The sequence below is a fragment of the Eurypyga helias genome, unplaced genomic scaffold (genome assembly GCF_000690775.1).
Source record: "Eurypyga helias isolate BGI_N326 unplaced genomic scaffold, ASM69077v1 scaffold9756, whole genome shotgun sequence".
Lineage (NCBI taxonomy): Eukaryota > Metazoa > Chordata > Aves > Eurypygiformes > Eurypygidae > Eurypyga > Eurypyga helias.
Genome location: NW_010258532.1, coordinates 38941 through 54979, shown reverse-complemented (window position 1 = coordinate 54979; position 16039 = coordinate 38941). Strand labels below are relative to the sequence as shown.

The window sequence follows — 16039 nt, the reverse complement described above, 5'->3', positions numbered from 1 at the left end:
GTGTTTTACGGATTCCACCTTGAGGAAGGCAGCATGACTTACACGTTGCTGGATAGTTAAGGATGAATATCTGTCCTGGCAAATTTTGCAATCAACAGAAAAGGCATTCGTCATATCACGTTAGACCGCTTCATTAAAAATGAGAGTTAGTCGAAGGAACAAATGTTGTGAAACTCAGCGGGACCTGATGCCAAGCTCTCCAGATTGGGAAGGTAGCCAGGAAATCGCTAAGGGAGTAAAGGTTAAACTAAGGAGAAGATGAAAGCAGACACACTGCTTGGGGATGACAGTGATTGGTGCTCAGGCTGAGTAGTCAGTGTAACTAATGAATCACACATTGATAACAATACTCCATACATGCACCGTTGCGATATTCTGGCACTATGAAATCATCAGAATGTTAATTACAGCAGCACCTAAAAACTACACTAGAAAAATGTCTCGTTCTTTTGGCTCTATAGGAAAATGAAATACAAGAGAGTTTCTGTCCCAAGGGATTTCCAAACCAACACTCAAGAGAGACGGTAAGAGAAAGAACAGACGCGATACACACAAGTTGTGACGGTCTCAGTATTAGGCTAGGGATTTAGCCTGCGTGTTTAGGCTCTGCAGCACCTGGGGCTCTCCTGTTCCTTGATGATATAGATGCTATATGCAGCTGATGAGTTCATTGGAAAGGATCAGTAAAGATAGATAAGTGTGAAAAAAACTGAAATTGTCCATATGAATGTTTTCAAAATGAAAAATTTGTATCCTTTTGTTGCAAGTGATATTTTAAAGAAATTAAATGAATTACAACAAAACTGGAAACAAGAAGATTTAAATCTAAAATTATGTCAAAATTCTAGACCGAAGCTGATTTGGATTTCAATTAAGGATGGGAAAAAATAACAAATATGGAAAAGTTGCCCTCGGGTGAGAAATCTGTTATTTTACCAATTCACATTCTTTGCATTATTTATGGAAATACAATTCAGTACTCACTGTGCAAGAGCCACAACTTGTTCCCGGGTAGTAGTTAGTGGTAGAATTGTTCTGGAAGCATCATTAATGTAATCCAGTAAAACGGAGTCAGGTGGTGGTAGCCAACGTGAATTTTCTAGATTTATTTCATCCTGGACTTTATGTACAATCTGAGTAACTTCGTTCATTTTTTCCTCTTCTTTTTTCCCTTTCCCTTTTCTTACATAGAAAACAATATACACTTATTGAGAATACTGTAATCTCCAAAGTCCAAATTCTAATACAGCAGTTCTCCAACTGGACATTTTAGACAAACTAACTGATTTTGGGGGAAAGGTAGGGGAAATCTTTTCTCATAATAATGAATAGTCCAAAATCTACAAAGCTGTAGAGAATATTTGTAGCACATGCCCTCAGGACATGGTTAGGAACCAAATGACACTACCTCCACATTAATATTCCTGTAAATTCTCATTTTATGTCTGTCTGTGGCTCTAATATGCTTTTCCCATATAAGGAATATCTAGGGGAGAAGACACCTATCTACAGCTACAAAATAGTAACAACAAGTTTTTAGGGGGTAGACAGAAAACATTTTTAGACAGTTACAGTTTGGTTGTATGTGGTCATGAATTAAAATAATGAACTCCCATGAGCTTTTGCTCGATAGAGATCTGGACTTCAAATAAAGGAACGAGTGGTATCCAGAGGACGTCTGAAACCTTGACAGGACATGCCAAGTGATTCTCTCTGTAGCTGCAAATCCATGTACTTCAGGCGTTATACAAACTACAACATGGTTTGTCAGATGAAGATTTTAGGAGAGAGATGTTTTTTCTGACTTTTTTCACTGTACACACTACATTTTCACTAATGTTCAGAAAAGCACACTGCTAAATTATAGTACTATAGCAGGAAAATTTGTTCCCTTTTCCTATCTACTCAAATGACTCTTGAGTCACTCTTATTCTTCTTCTTTCCAGTTTTCAGGAAGAAAAGGCCTGAGAAGGATGGGTTTCAGCAGTGGTTTGTTTGGGTTTTTTTGCTGCTTCTTATTTCTCTGAGGTACGACTATGTTCTGTTCTTCGGTGGAATGGCTGATAGAAGGTTGTCTTCCACACCCATCTCTGCCCTACTCCTCAACTCTTCATTTCACCATGTCTGTCTAATACTTACTTCATAAGGAACTGTGAAGTTGCTATCTTACAGCTCAGTGCTATAAAATAATCAGTAACCATTGCAGTAGACTTCTGCTATTTTTTTCCTATCCTCTTTTTCAACCTTGTTTTATTTGCCAGTAGGAATTATGACATCAGAAAAAAATCACTCCCCTTTCCCAAAGCTGTCTTACTACTCATGACACATACTTGCTGCAAATGCAGAGGAACACTGCAAAGGAGAGCTCATGGTAGTTAAAAGTCTCCAAGCTGTTTCTGATTCCTGTTGCAACTTCAGTACAAAGGTCCAATAAGTCACCAGAGAGAGTCAGTGTGCGGAAGAAGACAGCCAATACAATATCCTACCACAAAAAGACAGCCATGACACCTATTTCCATTTTTTTGCATAGAAAATGCCTTGGCTGTCTTTAGAAAAGGAGTAAATGAGCACTGAAAAGTATTTTCTTAAATGGTGTACTGGAACATAGCATGGGATAAACGCACATTTATCAGTCTACATTAAATATTATCTTTTAGCGCAGTCAATGTGTATATCAGATAGGCAACAGTGTGATCAAAAACACTGCTATCTGTCCATGCAAATATATGTCAAACTATCAACTAGGCACTTCCTCTACATCTAATTCAAACACTTCCAGCAGACAATTAGAACTTCCCTTTCTCTTAGATTTCAACTATGGTTTATATAAAGCAGTATCACATTTTCAAAACAATGGGTTTAAACTGTGTTCAGTAGTACTTTGCAAAATAACGATGAACCGAAACACATGATCAAAGGGAAAAAATAGGTAGGGAAAAGTCTAAGCATCTTTGAGACTTGGAGTCAGATACTGACCTTCAAGTAACTCCCATATATCTTACAAATTAATAATAGCAATGATCTATGAATTATGTATTCAAAATGAATGACAATGGGGTTATAAATCATACAACTTGACCATGACATTCAAAAGCAATTATTTAATATGCAAAGAAAGAAGTCTTTGCGTCCCTGCAAGTTTACTATGGGAAATTGAGCCAGGTACTATTTTTTCCCTGAAGAAATTTTTTTTTGTTTTCCTCAAGTATTATGGTTGGTATGAAGCAGTCATTTACTGTGTAACTGCCATAAATTACATTAAAAAGCAACTATCCAAGGGTATCCTCATCTCACACTGTAAAAAATAAAGATATTATCTTGTCAGAACAGGTCTCAGCTCTGCACAGCTGCTTGAGACTATGCAACATGGTCTATGACTCTAGAGCATCTTCTGAAATGAAGGAATCCCTCACTGATGCAGAGCAAACATAACTGGGGATCTCCCCTTGCCTCCTGCTCCCTTTGAGTACTGGCATACGCTTGGTGGGTCACGACCAGAGCATGCTGGGCATCAGGAGCACCTAGTAAATGAGCAGAACTAGAATAGGCCTGCAAAGACATTCAAGTTGCAGTATCTACTCTTTTGCATTCTGTATCAGGAAACTTCCACAATGTGATTCATATGATCTGTTTCAGGTATCTGCTGATTTAAACTGAATTCCAGAAGTGCCTGCAGTCCAAATAACTAGTCAAATGTAAATGTCTGCCTTGTAAGACAGTAACTTTTGGACAGATTTATCCCATAATTCAGGTCCCAATTTAAGGCAGTACCTCAACCCTTCACAGTCAGTAGCTATTATATGCCAACAACTTGCATGTCAGTTGTAAACAAACTGATACACATACAATTCAAAGTATAATACCTTAAGCCTTTTTCTCTAGTGCTGCTTTTGCTCAGTGAAGACCGTTGTCCAGACGACTCATGCTTTTCCTCCATTGGGGATACCATTGAACTATTGAGATCAAAAAGCACATTCCAATTTTCTCTTGATTTCATGTCTCAAGCACACACGGATACATACAGACAAAGAAATATATAAGCAGTCTAAGTAATCAACCATTATCTCTATCAACTAAATGCCTGTACAGACAGTAGCATATCACAGTCCACGGATGAGCTCCATAATAAAAATTGCATATTACCTCAGTTTCTACAACAGACACTCCATCTCTCCCTTTTTTTCAAACCCTGCAGCATTCAGCATTTTGTAATGCCCACCACTGACTACCATGAACACCCCTAAGGCATGGCCAGGGTCCCCTATACCATAAAATAAGTAAAACTAGGAAGTCAGGACTGGGACCCACAGAAACCAACATAAGGAAAGGTCAGCTCACTAAGTTGGCTAACAAACCCAAGGAAAGTTGTAGGTTACATCCCATTCCTATCAAGGCCGAGGCACCATCACATTGATGGCAAGGAGGCTCTATTTGGGCTGGTTTTGGAATGCTGAACATTCCCCTGGAATTGGGCATGCACACTTGCCTTCTCTGAAAGGCACTGTTGTGGTCACGACTGCGCTGCTATTTCACATAAACTTACTGTTTCAGGGGGGAGGCCATGGTTCATCTTTCTTCCATGGGAACAAACTAAGGGTTAAGAATTTTATACTAAAAGCCATCAAGACAGAGACTACAACTTTGCTCTCGACTCTCTCAGATAACTGCCCTAACAGCTCAAGTTCAGCTTTGTTCATTAGGCCCCTTCGTTAGTGAACAGCTACAATGAACCAGAACGAGACTGCTAAACCCCAAATATCATGTGATCAGCTATCTGGGAGGGACAGGCTCAGGTCCTCTCTCTTTAAAAGAAGCAAATTAATTTCCCACAACAAGGTTAGAGATTCTGACCTATTTGCTATGAGCAGACATGCCCACCTGAGCAGTTCCACAGAAGCGACTGCAGGACTGTACCTGGCATATGGTGCAGAGCTGAGGGAGCCCTGCAAGAGCGAGGAATTACTAGGTTTGTTGCTGTCAAAACTGGGACAGTTCTGAGAACACCCTTCTCACCTTTTAGTCATCTATGGAATTTCACTGGAAGAAATTGAAACTAGAAGTAAAGATGCAGGTAGGACATTTTCGTGGGAATAGGTTCTAAACAGAGAAAGAACTTCTACCCTAATTTCCATGTGTCTTGGTTGTCAAGCTGTAAAATAACAGCATTTCCCTGCTTCCTAGGGATGTTGAAAGGAAAAACAGCCAAATAAATGGTAGATGTTCAAATACAGCATGAGGAGGGAGGACAAATAATTACTAAGAAAGGCAAAGGAAGATTACTGCGATTAGGAGGTGAAAGAAAGACTCTGAGAATAGATTTAACATGGTATTTGAGCATTTGTCATCTGTTAGGAAATTTTCTATAACTATTTTTAATCAGAATTCTGTTTCTAATGTTAGGGAGCAGTAACAGAACACTGACAAGTAAATCTTAAGACAATACCTTGCTTTTTCTCTACTGCCTTTTCTTGAAATAGGTGACAAGATAGTCTGTTCATAAGATGAATCTTGTGCCTTTTCCTCTACTGCAAGGACACTGAAAGAGAACAAGATATTTTTGCATATTATCTGCAGAGATAGTATTTGCATGTGAAATGATGAAAATGGAGTTCTGATTTTAAAGGACAGTAAATATATTCATAGGAAGTACATAAGTGGAAGAAATAACCACTAATAAACCAGATGCTGATTCAGGGATCTAAAATGAAGTATGGAATTCCAAATGATGGACACAAGAGTAACTGAGGAATGAGACTGCTCCTAAGGTGCAAAGGCAAGAAGCTGCATCAAAGTGAAAGAAAGAAAACCTGATAGTTAAAGACAACTCTAGGGATCAAAAAAGAGCATGGAAATTTAATTTGTCATAGATATTCTCAGACATCTTTATGGTCACATACAATCTTAAAAGGGAAGCTAATGATACTGTAAACCAAATACGTGATGTGTTGACAGAGAAGAAGGTTTTGGACTTGCAAAATATTGGTAGAGCATTCTTTGATCTGTAAGACTGTTTACAGGAAATGACTCTCAGTTAAACAAGCCCAATACCAACTTCCTGCATTCAAATCGAAGCAGATTTGTTAGGCTGGCTTCAAGTTAAACAGAGAAGAAACGGACACAGGTTCTTTATCAACCCGAAAGCTTGATGCTTGGCTTTGTCCTGCCTCTTGGGATGCTGTGCTTAAAATTTCAGGCAACTGAATGGAAATCATAGGTTTCATTGTCCTATGTTGACATTCAGCTTAGATGATGTAATTATTATGGCAGACAACAAGGTTTGCTGTAACTAATAAAACAGGGGGTGTCCCACCATCAGGAAGAGTGTTAAATGAATGAGTAAAAAAAAAAAAAAGCAACTGAATGAATCTTTTCTGCCTAGAGGGAAAAAATGTTATTTTCGAAAGTCTTGTTTTATAAACCACAAATCTCTTGCCTTCTAGGACATGATGCACTGGGTTGAGATGTCTCTATTTTATATATGTGTGCATATGTATACACTATGTATCTTGTACTGGTAAGAGTGGAAATGATGGAAAAGATGAGCTATTGGAATAAATGTTGGTAGACTAAACATGACTCACTCTTCTCGTGGTTTAGCATTAATGAAGATTATGGCCCGACAGTCAGTAAGCTCTTGCATAGTCAGTTCCTCCAAAGATAAAAATTTCATTCCAGGTTTTATCTGCAAGACAATTAGAATAAAAGATAAGGTGTCTCTTCAGTCAAAGATGAAGAGAAAAAATATTTAAAAGATAACCTAAGGAGTAATCTAAAATTCCCAATCTTTAATAGAAGACTTACATAAGAATTTATAAAGCCATTCAAAATATGTGAATTTTTTTTCTTATTAATTTGCATTTTTTCCATTGATTTTGTTAGGAAAGATTGTTTAGAAATAATTTAACTTGTAGTTATTGTTACTATCTTATTACAAACAGTTTTAGAGTAAGGAAATGTTCCTGTCTCTGAAGCCTTTCGGTGGAATTTTCAAAAGCAACCAAGTGCTTTAGGAGCAGGTGTTTCACTGATTTTCAGTGACTGGTATTTCTAATTTATTTAGGCATTTTGAAAAGTCCTTCTCAGATTTAAACTGAACACAGCACTAACAAGTGATACATAGTGGAGTTGTTCTTTACAGAGTGCTTTCTGAGAGAAAGGGTCATGACCAAGGTGAAAACATGAACCCTCTCCCGCTTTATGTAAAACTAAACAAACAAAAAGTCCATAGGTCATTCAGTGTCAGGTTAGTATTGAGTATACTGCAGGGAAAGATGGAAAGAGACCAGAACAACTCAGGTCTGGGAAAGGATCGGGAAAGGAACTATAAGCTGTACAGCTTCCATAGGATTGGGAAGAAGATCTCAGCTGGGGGATAGCATGATGATGAGATTTCATCCATGAAGGAAGACAATAAAAATAAAGTAGTATAGAAGCTGGGAAACTTCAGGACAAGAAAACCAAGTATTTTATACAGCCAGATTCTGGCTTTCACTATAGTACTCTTACATTTTCTAAATCAAGAAGAAAATTTTACTCTTTTGAGTAGAGTTATTTATTTAAAGTAGCTTACCTGACCACAATCATAGAATCCATCAGTAATGATGTTACTTGATGATAAATATCCCATCTGGCTGTACTTTTTGGAAAGATTGTTATCAAGTAGCTTTTCCAAAGCAGCTTCACTAAAGCTATTTTTGCGCCTTGTTGATAGATTAATTTCTTCTAGGATGTCTAAAGCACTGTTAAACACAACACAAAAGGCCAATTCATCATTAAATAACAATTAATTTTTAGTATACAATTTAGAGTTAGTTTTCAGTGTTGCCAGGGCCAAGACAGATTAATTTCCAAGTGATGCCACCTCCCTGGGCCAGCAAGGAGCTGGCTGTGCTGCACAGAATTCTTTCTCTAGGGGAGGAAAATGCCTTGAAGTGCTTAAAATCAAAAAGCAATTCTCCTTTAGGTGGTTAAAAAATTACATAAATAAATGCTGACAGGATGCTACAACCTTTTTCAGAAAGATGTTAGGTACCACAGAGAACTTAAGGAAAAGAAGGACGTAAAAGCAGAGTAAAAGGAATAATGTTCAGGGCTGATCATATCATTCAGTTCAGGGAAACTCCCTCTCTCTCCAACTTGCAATGCAATTTGCAGATTCCATTACACAATGCATGAGTCCTTCTGGTTTAGGACTGTTCCTGTATTTGGGGAGGGACAGTTGGCAGAGATCTGCAAAACATGTGTGAACATGGAAACACAAACAGTTGTGTCAGCATCACCAGGTGCAGGATTTTCGCAGCACAGAGGTAGAAACAAGCCCACGGGAGCACAGGAGGACAGCAATTCATTTGTTAAGCTGGTTTTGGTGCTGAAACCCACATACTGATAACTTCTGATCTGAGAAGCTTAGAAAAAGGTCACCAAGAAGAAAAAGGAAGCTGAATCAGGGGAACATAACATAGTGCAGTTTTGGACCTGCTTAGGAGTGAAAACAACAGGAAAGAAAGAGAGAGTTATATTTGTGTGTGTGTGCAAGTGTGTATTCAAATTTATATCTGTGTATGTCTATACACACATGCAGACATTCTTTGCATCCGAAGGAATCAATTTCATGTATATATAAAATTGCAGTGGGTTGACCTTGACTGGACACCAGGTGACCACCCAGCTGCTCTATCACTCCCCTTCTCAGCAGGACAGGGCAGGGAGAAAATAAGATGGACCACCACCTCCCCACCTCCAACCTATTGGTCAAGATAAAAGCAGTTTAATAAACCAAAAGCAAAGGCCATGCAAGGAAACGGGTTTAAATTGAAAGTGGGGAGGTTTAGATTACACATCAGGAAGAAGTTCTTCATGGAGGGGGTGGTGAGGCACTGGAACAGGTTGCCCAGAGAAGCTGTGGATGTCCCATCCCTGGCTGTCTTCAAGGCCAGGCTGGATGAGGCTTGGAGCAACCTGGTCTAGTGGAAGGTGTCCCTGCCCATGGCAGGCGGGTTGGAACTAGATGGTCTTTAAGGTCCCTTCCAACTCAAACCATTCCATGATTCTATGAAACAAAGGAAAACAAAAGATTTATCCTCTACTTCCCATCAGCAAGTGATGCCCAGCCACTTCCCGGGATGCAGGGCTCCAGTAGCCGTTGCTCCAGAAGACAAACATTGTAAATAACAAATGCCCCCACTTCCTCCTCCTTTCTCTTAAGCTTCTATCGCTGAGCAGATGTCACATGGTGTGGAATATACCTTTCGTCAGTTTGGATCAGCTGCCCTGGCTATGTCTCCCCCAAGATCTTGCCCACCCCCAACCTACAGGTGAGGGGGCAATGTTGGAGAGACAATCTGAATGCTGTGCCAGCACTGCTCAGCAGCAGCCAAAACACCCGTGTGTTATCAACACCTTTCTAGCTACTAATAACACAAAGCACAGCACTGTGAGGGCTGCTGCAGGGAAAATTAACTCCATCCCAGCCAGACCCAATAAAATAACGAACTCCCTGTTTAGACTGCCCGTTTCTCTGTGAACTACGCAGGGACCTCAGCCATGGCCATTTACAATGCAGACTTCCGAAGGTACATCAGATGGATTCCACAGAACAAGTGTTTCTGGTAAGGCAAATGACAACCTTCTCTTTAAAAGAGAGCCATGGGAGAAAATAGTGGAACAGCAGTAGAGGCTATTTGTCATACATCATACTGCAACAAAGTCAGGTAACCAGCCAGTAACGCAGGGAAGAATTTTAAAGGGGAAAATGAGTAAGAAAAACCTAATGAGTACAGCAGTGTCCAAGACAGATGACATTACTGGCACAATGGCACATTATCCTCATGTGGAGTAAAGACAAGCCAAAAAGGGACAAATACAGCTGCACCAAAAATTCTGTGAAGACATAAAAGCCAAAAAAAGGACTCATACAGAAATGGAAACACTGACACTTCCAACAGGGAAGAAAAAGTAAGGGAAAAATCCAAAAGACCCACAGGCAAAGTGAGATACAACTATTCAGGGACTGAAACAAAAATAAATGTTTCATATGCTGCAAGTCAGAGAGGAAAATGTAGGCCTGTTACTCAGTGTGGGAAGAAAACTCATAACAGATGGCACAGAAAAGACTGAAGTGTCTGATGCCTTTTTTGTTTCAGTTTTCGCAAAAAGGTTGCAAGCAAATGCCTGGCAGTAATATTAACAAGGAGGTGGAAACAGTAGGCTTCACATGTCTTGAATAGGTTTAAAGAGACAAAGTTATCAGTGCCTGAGGAAACTTCCCTCATACTACTGTATGAATTGGCAAAAGCAGACTCTGGAATATATTTGAAAATTCAGGGAGGACAGGCTAGGTGCCAGGAGAGAGGAAAAGGGCAAAGACAGTATTTAGATTTGAAAAAGAACAAGGGAATAATAGAGATTATCCAGCCAAATTTCAGTGGCCAAGGATGCCGTATCAAATTATTAAACAGTTTGCCAGCAACAAGAGATAAGATGGTAAGAAATAGCCATTATGTATTTGTCAAGAATAAATCGTGTAAAGCCAACCTAATCCTTTCTGTGATAGGGAAACTGACTTAATGTATAGGCAAAAGAAGTAGATGTGAGATACGAGTTGACTTGGAGATACGTTTTGAATTTAATAAGTCTTCACATATTCCTACTTGAATACTCACGAGCAAGCCAGGAAAATCTACATGAAAATAATATGAAGTGGTGCCCGACTGGTTGAAAAACTATGCTTAATGTATTATTATCAATAATACGCTGTCAAACCGGAAGGACACATAAATTAGGGTCTTACTCAGATACTGTCACAAAGAAAGGATTAAATAAGAACAGTGCTATATGTGAGATAATGAAAATAATTACTGAGCTTTATTTGATGCTGGTATGACCTCAGCTGAAGTACCTCATCCAGAGTGGGAGATGGCACTTCAAAATGGCATAAATAAAGGAGAGAAATTCAGAGATGTGTGACAAAATGATACAAGACTTCAAAACAAAAGGGAGTTTAATATTTTTACTTTGATCATGGATAATATCACCTTTGAGGTTCCCTCCAGACCTAAATTTCTGAGATTCTCGTCCTGCTCACAGGATTTAAAGTATCTGTGCAGTAATCAGACAAGTGTCCAGCAGAGGGAGCAGGGCAATTACATATATTTTGATTTAACGATAACTGAAAGTGTCACCCCATATAAGGAGCCCTGTGCTGTAATTCTTATAACTTAAACCAGCTTTTCTAATTCAGTTATTAATATGTGGAACTTGGAGTTTCTAAGAAGAAGTAAAATATAGTCTCTTTTACATGACACTTCAGTACACTTGCAGTTAACCTGAGTTTGTAATCCAAATTTAGCCTGTGTGTAATAAGTATAATTTACTAGATATTAAATTTAGCCTGAAACCTTAATTTCAGTTTCATATGGATGGTGCACTGCAGTCCTAATTTTGACTGATACAAGCACACCTTCAATATAAAGCTTAATTCAATCACAGAAAAAATAAATGTTTTTATAATTCCAGATGGTTCTCTCCTCAGGCCTGCATTTTTTCTTAAGATTTCTGTTATTTAAAATCAATGCCATTTCACCTGTAAGATCTGTGGTGAAAAAGTAGTTTCTGCGTAGCAGAAAGTATAGCTTAACTTTGTTATTCTGCTATAAATATGTAAAGATCGAACGGAGTTCTCTCATCAAACTTTTCCCTCTGTCCCTTGATTCTGTTTCTACTTACCCTAGCCTGCATAGTTCAACAGCGGTTAGTTCATCATTTGCGCAGACCATAACAGCCCAACAGGCGTTTCTTCTGACTTCTTCAGTCTTAGAATGCAGCAATTCAACAAGTAGTCCCAGTCCACCTGCATTTCTTAACTATAAAAAAACCCGAAAACATTACCACTTAAATATTTCATCTGTCCCAGCAAGAACAGCCTGTGAAATTCGCCTTCTGAAATACTCAAGCCTTGTAGACAAGCTATGCTGGACTGGTAAAAAGGCCATTTATGGGGATTCTCTGCTTCTGGGAACCCTGCATAGGCTGGAGCCGAAGTGAGCTTCAGAGCGGTCAAGGCACGCATCCCTTCTGGCTCTGGCTTTTCAGTTATTAGATTGCGGTGTGGAAACTGAAGGGGCTATGCAACCCAACCCTGCCACGGAGAGTTACACAGCCTTTTCTGTGTTCTGTTGCCTCCTAGCAACTAATTTACATCACAATGTATTTGAATTTGTACTGTATTGTATGTATGACAATCTTATTAACACCCTATTCTCTTGTGTGCTATAGTGTCTTTCCTATACAAGCTGGAGGAAATTTTGCTCATTTGGGTTTTTGAAAAGAAAGACATTTTAAGGACACTGGAAGAGGTAGATAAATTATCTATGCCCTTTATTCATGTCCTAATTAACAGTCTTGACCCATAAGAAATCCCAATCTTATGATCTATGAACCCACACAGCATCATGCTTATTTATGAAATGAAAATACTATGACCATTGCTGAACTGAAAATTTCAACTTACTGGCTGTCACTGATCAAGGGATTAATTATATTTTATATATATTTATATTTTAGATTTTATTTTATTATATTTGAATTACATTTACTCCAGGTACAGCCAGTACCTTATAAAAGTCAGAATCAGACATTGCTGTCCCAGCCTTGAAAGTGGGCAATAGGACAACACTGAGGGTGAGTGAAGAGAACAAAAATTCCCATCTTCAAAATACAGTTGACAGTTGCAGCTTAGAGAAAACTTAGTGTTTAATGCTCATAAACATGGGGATTAAGATACAGCCCCAGTTAAAGCTCATTGAAGCCAGTGGAAAGCTGTAAAACAATAACGTGGTGTGAGCAAATCCATCAGTAAAAATAAAAATTAAAACCCTTCCAAGTTCTCATGACAAATGGAGCTAAATTCAGCTGAACAAGCCTATGATGAAAGTGAAAAATCAGTACCTAGAAACCCGGGACTTCCAGGACAGACATATCAAATACAAAGCTCCCAGGTAAGTATAACACCAACCTTGGGATCTAGACATGTTACAAATAATCACAAACTTGAAGAAGAGTTTTACCTCAGTTCTTGCATCAGCATCACAACCAAACACAGCCACAGCAAATGCCGCTTTGCTTTGCACTTGGCTGTTAGTCGAGCGCAATGGTTCTGCGAGTGCACTCATAATACCACGGCTCTGAATATTTACACGGAATGGCTCTTGCGTGGCCAGATTTGTGAGCACCGTGGCAGCACTAGCAATGGCTCCATCTCTCTCAGCATGCAGGGTATTTACTAGCGGCTCAATCCCTTCAGCCTCAGCAACAGCACTAGCAAAATGAAGAAGAAAAAAAGACATTTTTTATTTTAGGACCATTTTTTATTCTTGCTCACATTCATTTCCATGGTCTTTTTTCCAATGTCATTATAAACCATCACACTATAAAAACTGAATTGTCTTCCTTCTGAGTTTGTATATAAAATTTGATCAAATGATTTGAGGCATATGTCCAACTTACTATCTGCTCTTAGTAGTTTTACACTGGGTTCATCTGTTTGTTAAACAAAAGTTGGCAACATTGTTAGCAATGGAAATGCGCAGATGGCAATTTGAATTTTCCTTGCTACTGCTTTTTATACCCCATTTTCATACATTTTGTCTATAGCAAAAACATAACAATCTCCCACCTCCATATATCTAAGCCCCTCAACAACAGAAGACTACACTTTTTTTTCTAAGTTTTGCTAAATTTCTCGAACACATTAATAAAAGAAATCTGGATGTGAAAATCTTACTTTAACAGCATCTTACCAAAAATCTAACTCCTTTTTTTTTTTTGTAACTTGCACAGTTACAAAATAAACACAAGCTAAGAAGTATTGCATATACAAGAAACAGTTATACTATCCAAAGACTGCCAAGGCATTGATAAAACTAAAAAACCTCAGGAATGCTGATGGTCACACTCTTATGCAAACAGGACAGAAAGCAGAATATGTCAATCTGTGCTTTATAATACAGGGGCAACACGATGTAGATCTTACTGTGAACTTATCTTAGCACAAGTATCTCCAAACCACATTTTCGGAGCGAGGAATGCTGACACTCCTGAGCACACCTGGAATGAACCAGCAGAGTCCAACAGGAATTGTTAGTCTGATCATCTCTGCCTCAGCTATAAGGCCATGGCAGATCACAGGTAGTGCTAGACCATGGGTGTAAGGAAGGCTGGCAGGCAGTAGCCCCCCAGTTTGGAAAAACAGGGAAAAGACAGCAATCCAGGGACCAAAGGTGAGTAGGGTTATTAGCTTGGGTGCAGCATAAAGGTATAGGGTAGTTTGGTGTTGGCTAATTAATCCCCCTGGCACACCAATAACTTTAATGCAAGCACTTCAGTCTCCGTTCAGAAGAGAATCCCATGTTTTCAGATGTCCTGCACTGCACTCCTCGGGTGTCTTCAACCAGCTGGATTTCCCCTTATCTGGGTGTCCTCCCCCTCCTTCTCTCCTTGATCAGATAAAGAAGAGCTGAAAATATTTTATTTGGTTGTAGTGGGGTTTTTTTTGTGGGTTTTTTTGTGTGTGTGTGTTTGTTTTGGGTTTTTTTTATTTTTCTTAACTTAGGTAAGGCCACAGTATTTCTAGGTTCTCTGGTTAATATTCTTTTTCCTTCCACATGAAAATTGTGTCCAGATTTCCAGCTTCAGAAGTGCTGTAGCTCTACTCAAGCTGCTGTATATGAAAAAGTCCTGGACATGTTGATTGCACATGTAAGGATCGCCACAAGTTTTCCAGAAACCATCACATTCATAGCACGTGTAAAAATGATGTCATGTACCTGCTGGCAAAGTGTGGGAGAGACTCACCATACGTGCACACAGCCCTGCACAGTAAGGCATGGCCATAAGCTATCAGATTTACAGCATTACACAGTATATGCACACATACCTTATCCAGGAAAAAAACCCCAAACCACAAAAGCAAACACTTTTTCCTGTACAATGGATACACAGAAATTCCAGGATTTATGGGACAGAGTCCCTGCTCATGAAATGCATCACTGCATCTCACAGGTGTAGTATATCCAACACTTCTGCAGTACGCATAGGACTTACTATTCCTATACTACACCCAGTAACACATGTATTGTCCCATAAGAAATCTTAATAAACATATACACCCTAACAGACTGATTCCAGGATGATATATGGAACTGAATGACGTAGCCAACCACATTATAAGCAGATTTTCTATAATTTCCATAAAGCCAGCAAGTACACAAGTACTTGACAAAAGAGCAAGGTGACAGCTCCTCGTGTGTTCAGACTTGACCTCAGCGAGGTACAGAGCACAGCCAATTTTCTCAAGTGCCACTCAACTTCAAAAAGGTTGAGAACCACTGATTTAGAAGATCATACATATTTATTTCAGTCCTGCATTCTACTTCTGCGCAGATTCATTCTGAATCACAGTTTCATGCATGTGGTTCAATCAAGCAGCACAGTGGATCACAAGGCAAAAAGAATTCATGTCAGAAGTAACAACAGCAGGTAACGAGAGTTGAAGGTAACCAATACCTTTGAGAATAAGATTTTAAGAAGGCGCAAACACCTGAGGGCAATGCTGTGTCCTGACAACAGATGTGTACAGAAGAGGCTATGAGGGAAGAAGGAAGAGTCTGTAGTTTAACTCATTCCTACCCCACAGCCCTTGGAGAACACAGAAATAGCGCTGTCACCCTGGGCTGCGGAGCTCCGGCTGATGAAGAGACAGCAGTGCATGACCGCCGCAGGGAGCTGAAAGAATGAACATGCTTAAGTTTTTAGGGTGATAAAATACTACAGCATTAAGATCTAAGTATGGAGGTCCTCATCGCCTTCCATCGTGGGCAGAGATACACACTATTTAGGGTTTTTTTATTACAAAGAAACAAGTCAGAAGAAGCTTTTACCAGCATTGTCTCTGCCTACTGTAGGTCAGCAGCAGCCTCTCTCCCTGCCTGCAGAACACACTCTGCCTCAGACACATCCCACTGCGATGGCACACTTCATCAGT

The 16039-nt window shown here is 39.3% G+C and overlaps 1 protein-coding gene across 2 annotated transcripts in view; it reads right to left on the bottom strand.

Annotated features, from left to right (window-relative positions):
- The window catches only part of ARMC3 (armadillo repeat containing 3), a 48897-nt gene that overhangs the window by 3351 nt on the left and 29507 nt on the right, over positions 1–16039 (bottom strand). The window contains exons 10-17 of one of the 2 annotated variants that reach the window (XM_010154372.1): positions 13065–13314; positions 11725–11861; positions 7571–7739; positions 6599–6682; positions 5938–5968; positions 5444–5525; positions 3864–3986; positions 985–1182 (exon numbers count right to left, since the gene is read on the bottom strand). In XM_010154372.1, coding sequence (XP_010152674.1) covers positions 985–1182; positions 3864–3986; positions 5444–5525; positions 5938–5968; positions 6599–6682; positions 7571–7739; positions 11725–11861; positions 13065–13314 — 1074 coding nt within the window. The remainder of the gene's footprint in view (positions 1–984; positions 1183–3863; positions 3987–5443; positions 5526–5937; positions 5969–6598; positions 6683–7570; positions 7740–11724; positions 11862–13064; positions 13315–16039) is intronic. The other variant, XM_010154373.1, reaches the window with a different exon arrangement.